The 13,461-nt window shown below is 41.4% G+C and overlaps 1 protein-coding gene and 1 pseudogene across 2 annotated transcripts in view; one reads left to right on the top strand and one right to left on the bottom strand.

The window, feature by feature from the left end:
• Positions 1-13,461, bottom strand: part of SLC4A8 (solute carrier family 4 member 8) — a 98,039-nt gene that overhangs the window by 23,136 nt on the left and 61,442 nt on the right. For both annotated transcript variants that reach the window (XM_066265264.1, XM_066265271.1), the window contains 4 exons: positions 10,792-10,953; positions 9,797-10,048; positions 2,467-2,535; positions 1,172-1,345 (listed from right to left, as the gene is read on the bottom strand). In XM_066265264.1, the coding sequence (XP_066121361.1) occupies positions 1,172-1,345; positions 2,467-2,535; positions 9,797-10,048; positions 10,792-10,953 (657 nt within the window). The remainder of the gene's footprint in view (positions 1-1,171; positions 1,346-2,466; positions 2,536-9,796; positions 10,049-10,791; positions 10,954-13,461) is intronic.
• Positions 7,433-7,532, top strand: LOC136321335 (U6atac minor spliceosomal RNA; annotated as a pseudogene).

Genomic DNA, 13,461 nt, shown 5'->3' with positions numbered 1-13,461 from the left:
TTGAAGTAATATGTACATTATTGAAAACATGAAGAATCCTTTCCATATCAGATTTACAAAAAGAAAGTAAGGGGGGTGGGAAAGGAAGGAAGAAAGAACAGGAGACTAGTAGCCTTGAAAACAAACATGGCATACATACACGCAGGCATCCACACCTCAAGGTTCCCAAAATAATGCTGCTTCTACAAAGACCAAACAAAAATACAAAACCTCACCATCAATAAGGGATTAATATCCAGATTTTATAAAGAATTCCTAAAACTCAAAAACAAAAACCCAAACAACCCAATTAAAAAATGGGCAAAGAACATGAATAGGCATTTCTCCAAAGAAGATATACAAATAGCCAAAAATAGCCAATAAGCACATGAAAAGATGCTCAATATCACTAGTCATTAAGGAAATGCAAATCAAAACCACGATGTGATACCACTTCACACCCATTAGAATGGCTGTTATAAAAACAAACAACAGAAAATTAGTGTTGGCAAAGATGTGAAATTGGAAGTCTGTGCACTACTGGTAGAAAAGTAAAATGGTGCGACCGCTATATAAACCAGTATAACAATTCTTCAAAAAATTAAAAATGGAAGTACCACAGAACTCAGAAATCCCACTGCTTGGTATTTATCCAAAAGAACTGAAAGCAGGAACACAAACAAGTATTTGTTTCCTGTTATCAATATTCACACAGTCAAAGCATTATTCACAATAGCCAAAAGATGGGAGTAATCTAAGTGTCTATCAACAAATGAATAAACAAAATGTGGTGTATATACACATGGAATATTATTCATCCTTTAAAAAGGAAGAAAATTCTGACACGTTACAACATGAACGAACCTTGAAGACATTATGCTAAGTGAAATCATAGAAGGACAAATATTATAGGATCCCACCCATATGAGGTACATAGAGCAGCCAAATTCAGAGAACAGAAAGTAGAATGTGGTTACCAAGGGCTCGCGGGAGGAGGGAATGAGGAGTTATTGTTTAAAGACACACAGAATTTCAGTTTTGCAAGATAAAAAAAGTTTTGGACATGGATGATGGCAAAGTGAACGTACTCAATGCCATGGAACCATACACTTAAAAATGGTTAAGATGGTACATTTTGTTATGTGTACTTCATCACAATTTAAAAAGTAAGTAACAATTTTTAAAAACTCACCATCATTGGAAAGACAATAGCAGCTGGAGACGCCTTGATGACCCAGAGCAGGACAAGGCAGGTCAGCTGGATGAGAGTGAAGAGGTGCACTTTGCGTAGCGGCACGTGCCGAAGGTAAATAAAATCTGGCTGGTGCTTTGCAGGCATCCCAAAGAGCTTCAGGCGATCAAAGAACTGAAAGACGGGGACTGGCATTTATTTTCAGGAGGTTTCTCTGGGTCAGTAACTTGTCAGACCCATTCATGTCTCTTACATCACCTGCTCTGAAATGTAGGCAATACCATTTCCATTGGATAGAAATGGAAACTGAGTCTCAGAGAGAACAGGTAATATGGCCAAGATTGGTATATGACAGAGTCAAATTTAAAATTCACCTTTTTAAAATCTAGGTTCAAATTTCTTTTTCCTATCCCACCCCGTGGTTACTGAAAGAGCTCTTTCTCGGGGAGTGCTGAAAATGAAATAAGGAAATGGCATCTTTTCGTTATTAAAACCAAATCTCTTCCTGGTTATTGGAGGAGTTTGGAGATTCTCATTATTATTTAAAGTAAAAACATAAAACTATATAACATTCTGAATATAGAAAATATGACCATCTTTAACATCATATAATGAAAATCAGGCCCAGATAGAGTAAATAACCTGTCAGGAGTCATATTACAACTCAGCATATAAGAATGACTAAGCAGCAAGGGAACAGCCACCAGCAGTCAACAGAGCTAAGTCACTATACCATCTGGGTACACAAGTCATCAGTGACAAGTGCCTGAGTTTCTCTGTTCACAGGACTCAGAGGAACACCGTGATAGATGGAAAATGGCAAAGAATGCCAGAAAGTACTGAACTATCTGCTGACCTGGAGCAGCTCCCCTCACTCCCCATCTCTTTACCCATGTACCCGCAGTCAGAACCCTCTCTCATACTTTCGCCTGGCACTAAAACTAGCACTGTCCATGTGTGGAAGTCAGTTTGGTTCTTGATCAACCTTTCATATCTCCATTTACCAGCACCTGACAAAGCACCTATTGTTTAATGTGTGCCTAATAATTGCCTGCTGAAAAAATAAAAGGTGACTGGAACCATGACATCAAACCTAGCTGTCCTGTAAGTTCCTGTACTTTCATGCCAACATGGCTATATTTTGCCCAATGTCCAAAGAAATGTCTAAAATAGCTTAACCAGCAAGACTAGGAAAAGGTTTCTCAAGGACTAGTCTGTGCTGGAGCTGTCCCATCCTGGTCAGGACAACTGAGTTCACAGTGAGAGGACATTGCCCTGGCTGAGCCATGCAATACCTGAATTCCCTGTAGTGAAGAGACTCCCATGTAGAGGAAGACTCCATAGAGGACCGGCATCGGGATAAACTGAAGACAAAGGCAGAGAGATTACACTTGGTATTAGCACACTCAAGACTATAACAACTTCTGAATCTCCAAGAAGGAAGTAAAGTCACAAAATCACAGCATAAACGTTGCATTAGTTCCTGCTGCCTTTTTATGATTTAGAAGTAGAAGAAACAGGCTGACTGTGGTAAAAAATCATTTTGTTCTGAAATGAAATGATTACCCATAAGTATAGTCTGGTTCTGGTTAAATCATAGGCCTCACATATTACCCACCTCTGGCTCTTCCTCCTCTGTGGGGCTGAACAGACAGACAGACACACACACTTTTTTTTTCCACTAGTGAGAAAAGATTTTATTTTCATTTTTAAAATGTTAATTCAATTATATGTAGTTGACTTTCAATATTATTTTATATTAGTTTCAGGTATATAGCATACTGGTTAGATAATTAAAAAATTTATGAAGTGATTCTCCCAATAAGTCTAGTACCTACCTGGCACCGTACATAGTTATTACAGTATGATTGACTATATTCCCTATGCTGTACTCTACATCCCTGTGACTATTCTGTAACTACCATTTAGTGCTTCATAATCTCTTCACCTTTCTCTCCTAGTATCCCATCCTCCTCTCATCTGGCAATCCTCAGTTTGTTCTCTGTGTTCATGAGTCTATTTCTGTTTTGTTTGCTTGTGTATTTTGTTCTTTAGATTCAATACATCAAAAAAATCATATATTAGTCTTTGTCTGACTTGTTTTGCTTAGCATAATACATTCTAGGTCTATCCATATTGTTGCAAATGGTAAGATTTCATTCACTTTTATGGTCAAGTAATATTCCATTGTATATGTGTACCATAGCTCCTTTATCTACTTGTCTATTGATGGGCACTAGGTTGCTTCCATATCTTGGCTATTGTAAATAATGCTGCAATGAGTATAAGGGTGCATATATCTTTTTGAATTAGTATTTTAGAGTTTTTTGAATATATACCCAGAAGTGAAACTGCTAGACCATAAGAAAGTTCTATTTATTTATTTATTGTATTTTTCTGAAGTGAGAAGTGGGGAGGCAAAGAGACAGACTCCCACATGCACCTGATCAGGATCTACCCGGCACATCTACTAGGGAGCGATGCTCTGCCCGTCTGGGGCATTGCTCTGTTGCAACCAGAGCCATTCTAGTGCCTGAGGCGGAGGCCATGGAGCCATCCTCAGTGCTCGGGCCAACTTTGCTCCAATGGAGCCTTGGCTGTGGGAGGGGAAGAGAAAGAGAAAAAGAAAGGAGAGGGGGAGGGGTAGAGAAGAAGATGGGCACTTCTCCTGTGTGCCCTGGCCAGGAATCGAACCCAGGACTTCCATACACCGGGCTGACATTCTACCACTGAGCCAACTGGCCAGGGTCAGGGAGTTCTACTTTTTTAATCTTGCTTAATCCTGTCACCTTTTTACACCCAGACCCACAACCCCTGACCCCTCTACAGCTGTCTATCTATTCTATATCTATGACTCTATTTTTATTTGTTAGTTTATTTTGTTCATTAGATTCCATAGATTCCACATATAAGTGAAATCATATGGTACTGGTCTTTCTCTGACTGGCTTATTTTACTTAGCTTAATGCTCTCCAGGTCCATCTATACTGTTACAAAAGGTAAGATGCAATTTTAAGTGAGATTTTCTTAATTTCTGATAGCTTATTATTTGACACATGTACCCTTCCTTTACAAAACTGATATCTCTTACTTTATTTTAAATTTCTTATTTATTTTTTATTACCTTTTGTACTTAACAGTTTGTATTAGTTTCAGGTATACAGCATAGCAGATAGATATTCATATAGATTATAAAGTGTTCCCTCTGATAAGTCAAGTGCCACCTGGCACCACAGTTATTGCAATATTGTTAACAAGATTCCCTATGCTTACATCCCCATGCCTATTTTTGTAACTTCTTAATCCCATCACCTTTTTTAACCCTGTCCCTCAACAACCCTCCCTTATTGCCCCTACAAGTTTGATTTCTATATCTATAAGTCTGTATTTGGTTTGCTCATTTATTTTGTTTTTTAGATTTTACATATAAGTGATACAACATGGTATTTGTCTTTGGCTATTTCACAGAGGATAATACTTTCTAAGTCTATCCTTGCTGCTGCAAATGGTAAGATTTCATTCATATGGCTAAGTCATGTATAAATGTGCCACAGCTGCTTTAGCCACTTGTCTACTGATGGGCACTCGGGTTGCCTCCATATCTTGGCTATTACAAACATTGCAATGAACATGGGAGTGCATATATTCTTTCAAATTAGTGTTTTGGGTTTCTTCAGGTATACACCCAGAAGTGGGATGGCTGGGTCATAAGGCAGTTCCATTTTTAATTTTTTGAGGAAGCTCCACATTGTTTTTCATTGTAGCTGCACCAGTCTGCATTCCCACTAACAGTGCATGAGGGTTCCCCTTCTTCTACATCCTCACCAACAGGTGTTGTTTATTGATTAAGTTATGATATCTTTTCTGACAGGTGTAAGGTGGTATCTTATTGTGGCTGATTTGTATTTCTTTGATGATTAGTGATGTTAAGCAACTTTTCATATGTCTATTGACCATCTGTATGTCCTCTTTGTAGAAATGTCTATTCAGGTCTTCTGCCCCCTTTTTTTTTAAGTGAGAGGAGGGGAGAGAGAGAGATTCCCATATGCGCCCTGACCGGAGTCTACCCAGAAACCCTCACCTGGGGCCAACATTCGAACCAGTCAAACCACTGGCTACGAGAAGAGGGAGAGGGAGAGGGAGCGGGAGTGGAAGAGAAGTAGACAGTTGCTTCTCCTGTGTGCCCTGACCAGGAATCAAACCCAAGACTCCTGTATGCTGGGCCTATTTTCTATCCACTGAGCCAATTGGACAGAGCTGCCCACTTTTTAATTGGGTTAAAACAGGTACGTTTTAAACATTTTGTAATCACACAATCATCTTCAGGGATTTGATATATTTTAACATGGACTTAAAAGTTTCCTTTTTTACTAACCACACTTGAGGGCAAGGGTGGAGAAGTATAGATCTTGTGAGAGGGAATGATTTGAGGAGAAATATTATTATATTGCACTTGGGTATACATACACACTTATCACATCACGTATATTAATCTAGGTAATCTTCTGACCATGTCTATGTGGTAGGGAAATGAGAAGCACAGAACCAAGACAAGGCAAGTCTCATAGCTGAAGTCTAAACTTGACTTACTTTTTTTTTTTGTATTTTTCCGAAGCTGGAAACGGGGAGAGACAGTCAGACAGACTCCCACATCCGCCTGACCGGGATCCACCCGGCACGCCCACCAGGGGGCGACGCTCTGCCCACCAGGGGTTGATGCTCTGCCCCTTCGGGGCGTCGCTCTGTTGCAACCAGAGCCACTCTAGCGCCTGGGGCAGAGGCCAAGGAGCCATCCCCAGTGCCCGGGCCATCTTTGCTCCAGTGGAGCCTCGGCTGCGGGAGGGGAAGAGAGAGACAGAGAGGAAGGAGAGGGGGAGGGGTGGAGAAGCAGATGGGCGCCTCTCCTGTGTGCCCTAGCCGGGAATTGAACCCGGGACTTCTGCACACCAGGCCAACGCTCTACCACTGAGCCAACCGGCCAGGGCTAAACTTGACTTACTTTTATACTGGGAGTAAAGAACATTCAGGATCATAATTGCTCTCAGAACTAGAAAATTGACATCGTATTTTATGTTGTTCTACCTCTAGACTGAGTAGACAACTCAGTGCTAACCTGGTTTGTAGAACTACTGAATGGCTTCCTAAAAGAATCCTCCTGAGATAGTTACAGGAAGGCTAGGCGACACCCACCACTATAACTTTGTGGTTACATTCCTGGAGGAGCAGCAGCAATCTTTGGGCTCTTCCAGATGACACGTAGACCAGAGGTGGGATTCAGGTAGGGCTGAGAACAGAGTAGAAGTAGGTAAGGGCAATGAGGAGAGGTGGCAAGATTGAGTGGAAAGTAAGGGGACAGGAATACAGTGCAGAATCCTTTTCCAACCCTCTCAATGCTTACCCTTAAATATTAAATAGTATTTGCAGTGCAGGTTGGGGTGGTCAAAGATTCACCAAAAAAGAGGGGGTATGGAGGCACGGGAGATAAATGAGATAAATGGTCCAGAATGGTTGAGGCTTGGAGATACAGCCATAGAGCTTTCCTTCTCACCACGTTATCCCCAGATGTACGTCTTTCATCCACACACAATTTCTTTCTCATGTTCAAATTATCTTCCACCTTTCTAAACATCCCCTTTAACCTCATGTCTCATACTAGCCACTGCCCATTTTTCTGTTCCACTTCACAGAAAAATCTCTTCGAAAGAGCTGCTAACACTCTTATTTCCTCACCTCCTATTTAATCTTCTGTAATTCAGCTTCTGTTCTATTTTTCTACTGTATCTGCTCTTGTCAGGTCACGTTAGGCCTCAATGTAGCCAAATCCAATGGCCTTTTAGTCTTCACCTTTCTAGACAGTTTCTAACCAACCCTTCCTACATGAAACACTCCCTCACACGGCTTCCCTGCCACTGCACTCTCTTGGTTTCCTCTTACCTCTAGCAGCTGCTTTGGGGTCTCTGTTGCTGTCTCTGCCTCTACTCAACTTCTAAGTATGGAGCTCCTTAGATTCTGTTCTTCTCTCTGCTCCTACTTCTCGTTTATATCTACCCCTTCCCTGAGTGACCTCATCTACTCCATTGGCTTTCAATACCACCTATGTGCTGTTGACTTTCACATTTAGATTTTTAGTCCAGAACCCTCATCTAGCTTCTTCACTGAGATGTTTCCTGAACATCTTACCCAAAATCTGACCACAGCGTCTGCCCTCATAAAATAGCTTTCTCCTTCATGCAGTCTTCATCATAAATGCCAGGACTCTCAGTGTTGAAAGGAGAGAAGGTTAGCACTCCCCTTGATGAAGACGGAAGAGGCTCTTGGGCCCAAAAACATGCATATGGTTAAGGCAGTGCCACCTATTTAAATGCCAGCACTCTCCACCCAGGTGGTCAAGTCAGAAACCTAGTAGGCATTATGATTTTTTCATTTTCCTTACTGCATTCTATATCCAGCAAGACCTTTGCCATCAAAATACACAGAATCTATGCCTTTTATCCGTCCCTACTACCAACATCCTTAGCCAAGCCACCATCATCTTTTACCCATAATAGTCTCACTGGTCTCTCTGCTTCTATTTTCCCCAATCCTAAAACTTAGACTCTAATCATTAGCCAAAATAATCTTTTTAAAATACTACCCTGTTAAAACCCTTCAAGGGTTACCTTTACCAGTGTTAGCAAGGCCCTATATGACCTGCCCCTGCACATTCTTCAATCACATCTCACTGTGCTTCGTCCACTCAACATCCACATGGTCCTGATGTTTCCTAGAACATGGATCACTCTTTCCACCTCAAGGTTTCACTGCACTGCTTTTCTCCCATTCCTCCATGCCATCTCCCTTTATCCATGGCATGGCTGGCTCTTCTTCATCTTAAATACTATCTCCTTAGAGATGCCTTCTCTAATCACACTAAAACAGTGCCCTCTTAATTTTCTCTAGCACTATAGACCACTATGTATTCCCTTTTATCACTTACATTCTTTAATTTTTAGGCTTGTTTTCTTAATTACATTTTGTGTGTGTGTGTGTGAGAGAGAAAGAGATAGAGAGAGAGGGACAGATAGGGACAGACAAACAGGAAGGGAGAGAGATGAGAAGCATCAATTCTTCCTTGCAACACCCTTAGTTGTTTATTGATTGCTTCTCATATGTGCCTTGATGGGGGGGGGGTTACTGCAGAGCAAATGACCCCTTGCTCAAGCCAGTGACCTTGAGCTTCAAGCCAGCAACCTTTGGGCTCAAGCCAGCAACCATGGGGTCATGTCCATGATCCCACACTCAAGCTGGATAAGCTGCACTCAAGCCGGCAACCTCGGGGTTTCAAACCTGGGTCCTCTGCATCCTAGTCCAACACTCTATCCACTGTGCCACGGCCTGGTCAGGCTTCTCTGTCTTATCGCCACTAGAATAAGCTCTCCTTATTTTCAAATCAGGGACACAATATATTTTCTAATGACTGAATAAATGATTACCTTTTACTAAAATCATGGACCTGGGTTTTAAAGAACATTTTATGAACTTGACTCCAATGGCAAGAGAAGTGAAGGCAAAGATAAATGAATGGGACTACATCAGAATAAAAAGTTTTTGCTCAGCAAGAGAAACTGATATCAAAATAAACAGACAGCCAACTAAATGGGAAATGATATTTTCAAACAACAGCTCAGATAAGGGCCTAATATCCAAAATTTACAAAGAACTCATAAAACTCAACAACAAACAAACAAACAATCCAATAAAAAAATGGGAAGAGGACATGAACAGACACTTCTCCCAGGAAGAAATACAAATGGCCAACAGATATATGAAAAGATGCTCAGCTTCATTAGTTATTAGAGAAATGCAAATCAAAACTACAATGAGATACCACCTCACCCCTGTTAGATTAGCTATTATCAACAAGACGGGTAATAGCAAATGTTGGAGAGGCTGCGGAGAAAAGGGAACTCTCATCCACTGTTGGTGGGACTGTGAAGTAGTACAACCATTATAGAGGAAAGTATGGTGGTTCCTCAAAAAACTGCAAATAGAACTACCTTATGACCCAGCAATCCCTCTACTGGGTATATACCCCAAAACCTCAGAAACATTGATACGTGAAGACACATGTAGCCCCATGTTCATTGCAGCACTGTTCACAGTGGCCAAGACATGGAAACAACCAAAAAGCCCTTCAATAGAAGACTGGATAAAGAAGATGTGGCACATATACACTATGGAATACTACTCAGCCATAAGAAATGATGACATCAGATCATTTACAGCAAAATGGTGGGATCTTGATAACATTATACGGAGTGAAATAAGTAAATCAGAAAAAAACAAGAACTACATGATTCCATACATTGGTGGAACATAAAAACGAGACTAAGAGACATGGACAAGAGTGTGGTGGTTACCAGGGATGGGGGGAGGGAGGACATGGGAGGGAGGGAGGGAGAGAGTTAGGGGGAGGGGGAGGGGCACAGAGAACTAGATAGAGGGTGGCGGAGGACAATCTGACTTTGGGCGAGGGGTATGCAACATAATTTAATGACAAAATAACCTAGACATGTTTTCTTTGAATATATGTACCCTGATTTATTAATGTCATCCCATTACCATTAATAAAAAAAAAAAGATTACCTTTAATACAGCCGTCATGAAAACTGAGCAGCCCATCAGCACAAAAATCATAAGGCCTGTCACTCTTTGTTCTCGGATGCCCAAGAACTTGGGCTGTTCTCCAGGAGCGGAACACTCAGATTCCAGTTTGAGGCTGTTCACATGTGTGATAGACAGGACAGTTGCAGCCACAAACCAGGGAAGGCCCATGATGGAGCAGACACCCAGCATGATGGCCACCATTAGCAGGTCCAGGTGGTAACCGCAGCCTTTCTGTGGGGAAACAGAGTCTCCATCACCATCAGTCAGGCACAGAACAGTGAATTAAGAGTATTTCAGCCCCTCCTGGTTTGGAGGGAGCAGAAAAGAAAAAGGGAAACCTTAGCCTATCCAAAACATGCCAATATCCATTCTTTATGCAAGTGCCCCAGATCTTACTCTGAGTCTCACATGCTCAAATACTCATCCTTTCTTAGCACAATAACCAGAGATCAAGCCACATCTTGACCATTCTAGATGGTAAACACTAGGGTTGAAAATCAATGTCCTTATTGGGTTCCTACAATACACCCCAGATCCTTGCCTAATTTGCATGTTGCCTACTTTAAGTAAGGAAAGACTAGAAATGAAGCCATGAAGCCTCTTGCAACACCTGCACTGGAACCAACCCTACCTCTGGATCCTTGGGCCCAAGTTTCAGTCTGGAAACCCCAGTAATGGACAACCATGAGAGAATACCTGCATCTAAGAAACAACAGCCCAAGCCCTGACCTGAACCTCAAGAAGGTAAGACTGACCCAGAGGTTTGAGAGAGGAGTAATGGAGCCCAATCCTTCCATTACTAGAGCACCATTGTGCTCTAGTCTAGAGTTTGGTAACCCCTAGAAACCTCTATGAGCTCCTTCTATGATTTCTTTTATCCAGGTTCAACAGTTCCTGGTCTAAATGGGTTTGCCTTAAATTTAAAAAATATAACAGTATACCATTAATTCTTCTAAGTGAGAACTTCTTATTACCTTGAGCTTGTGTTCCTTCCTGTTAATGATGACAGCTGTGATCTGCTGGTCCATGAATATTAAGATAGTGCAGAGTAGAGCCGGGATAATTGCAGCTATTACAGTCCACCAGGGGTTGGGGCCAATGGGATTAATAATCCACCCTCGATCATCCCTTGTTGGCTAAAGGAAAAAATAAGGTTTTATTTTTGTAAAGTAAGTTAACTATAGTCATTAGGGCAAAACAGATCAAACTGAATCACAATATCCACAATTCATTTTATTCCTGAATGAGAATCCTTAAAGGGGGGGGGGGGAGGCATGAAATACAGCAACTTTTTTTTAATGTATGCTGTATTTATTTGACAGGTTTTTACACATTTTCCTTGCCCAGTTATCTTCACCTGAATACATACATATATGCTTCCTTATCTTCAGTTACACTAAAGGCATGCCACATGATTCTATTTAAAGCCAGTCTATTCAATTCTGCGACTGATTCCCTGACCTCATGTTCACTTAAGAACTACTAACTTTTGTTTTGCCACACTCCTGGGTCTTTAATTTTTTCTTTCTACCAAAGCACTCCACTCAAATATAATTTTATTATAATGCTTAATATTTAAATAAAACTCTCACCTGCTCCTCCTGTATACTCCAGAACTATTCCATCATTATGTTCTACTTGATAATATTTTAGTGTACAGCAACTCTTTAGGAAATCTATGACCTTGCTCAGTCAATCCTCAATTATCAACTTCTTATGAAATATTCCTTCCTTCCCTTACTTTCCAAACCCAAATGTACAGAGAAAGCAACTTTATCTCAACATTAGCCCAAGTAAAATATAATCAACAACACAATTTGTTGTCTAATATAATTGAATAATTTCTAAAGATAAATATAAATAACTTTGACTATCTTCCTCCAGAAGCCTTATAATATATGTCTACAGGACAAATAAAGTCAAAGTAGACCCAGATGCATGGAATCTCTTGGGCTTCGCTTGGATTGGTTTAGGGACCTTACCCCATCAGCACTGAAATGGAGGCCTAGGCACTGGAAACTTGAGAGAGGAGCCTAAGACTGCTGAACCTGGGTGTTTGTTTGACACAGGACCCTCCAATGTCCCTGTGAGACAACACTGCTCATAAATCTTATTTGGGTGTTCATGACACACTTAAACTCTCCTAGATCCTCAATTTCTGCCTCCCCCTTCCAAAATACTCTGAGGAAAAAAGTTCACCTAGTTTGGCAAGTAGTAATGAAGAATGAAAGGCTAAGGATACAAATTGGCCAAGAATTGACCAGATTCAACAAAGAAAAGACTGTTATGTCCAAAGTATTTGGTTCTGCATTGGTCATGACTCTACAATTCAAAAACTCTTCAATAATGTCACCAAGGCCCTGGCCGGTTGGCTCAGTGGTAGAGCGTCGGCCTGGTGTGCAGGAGTCCCAGGTTCGATTCCTGGCCAGGGCACACAGGAGAAGTGCCCATCTGCCTCTCCACCCCTCCCCCTCTCCTTCCTCTCTCTCTCTTCCCCTCCCGCAGCCGAGGCTCCGTTGGAGCAAGGATAGCCCGGGCGCTGAGGATGGCTCTGTGGCCTCTGCCTCAGGTGCTAGAATGGCTCTGGATGCAACAGAGCAACGCCCCAGAGGGGCAGAGCATCGCCCCCTGGTGGGCATGTCGGGAGGATCCCGGTTGGGTGCATGCGGGAGTCTGACTGCCTCCCCGTTTCCTGCTTCAGAAAAATGCAAAATAATAATAATAATAATAATAATAATAATGTCACCAAGTCCCAAATTATGAATGGGTTAGGTTCTGCAAGTTTACAGAATCTTTTTCTCCTTAGTCACAATGCTCTAAGTGGTAATTAAATAGTCAGGCAAATACAAAAACTTATTAAACCCTGACTGACATTAAGCCTTTAATAATAGCACTAGCCTTCAGATTGGGTCTTGGTCACAGGGGGACATGTGGAGAAATAGGGAGGGGAAGAAGAAAGAAAATGTCTTCTCTGCTTCCTGAAAGCAAGGCCTGCCAATGAACATTTTCTTTGACTTTCTCCCATTTCCCTTTGTCATCTTTCTTCCATCTCCCATCTTCCCAGATGGCCTAGAAATTCAGTGCTTTCTGACTATCTTAAACCATTCCAAGGACCGCTTAATGCTCCCAAATTACTTAATTTTACACAAAATCCATTCTTCCTGCAGGGTTGACCTGAGTCAGGTATCAGAGAGAAAGCTGAATGCATTCATTCACACAAAGGTGAGAATGACATATTCTTGGAAGTATCACATAAAAAAAAAATTTTCCCCATTGATTTGAGAAAGAGAGAGATGAAGCAGGGGAGGGAGGGAGAGAGAAGCATAAACTGGTTCCACTTAGTTGTTCCATTTAGTTGTGCTCTCATTGATTGCTTCATATATGTTTCCTAAGTGGTAATCAAACTCATAATCTCGGCACATAGGAATGATGCTTTACCCACTGGGCCACCCAGCCAGGGTCAGAGGTATCACATTTTTAAAGAGGGTGTCTTATTAATCCATAAATTTCTAAAACTGGTGGCATTTCAGCAAATTTACAAAAATAAAATACAAAAATTTCAGGCCTACCTTGGGGGGGGGGGGAGAGAAAGGGAAAACGAAGGCCATTTACAAGTTAAAGACTGCCCTTCTCTGCCCTAGCCT

Source organism: Saccopteryx bilineata, chromosome 1 (genome assembly GCF_036850765.1).
Source record: "Saccopteryx bilineata isolate mSacBil1 chromosome 1, mSacBil1_pri_phased_curated, whole genome shotgun sequence".
Lineage (NCBI taxonomy): Eukaryota > Metazoa > Chordata > Mammalia > Chiroptera > Emballonuridae > Saccopteryx > Saccopteryx bilineata.
Note: the sequence above shows the minus strand (reverse complement) of the source record. Positions and strands in the feature narration are given on the sequence as shown.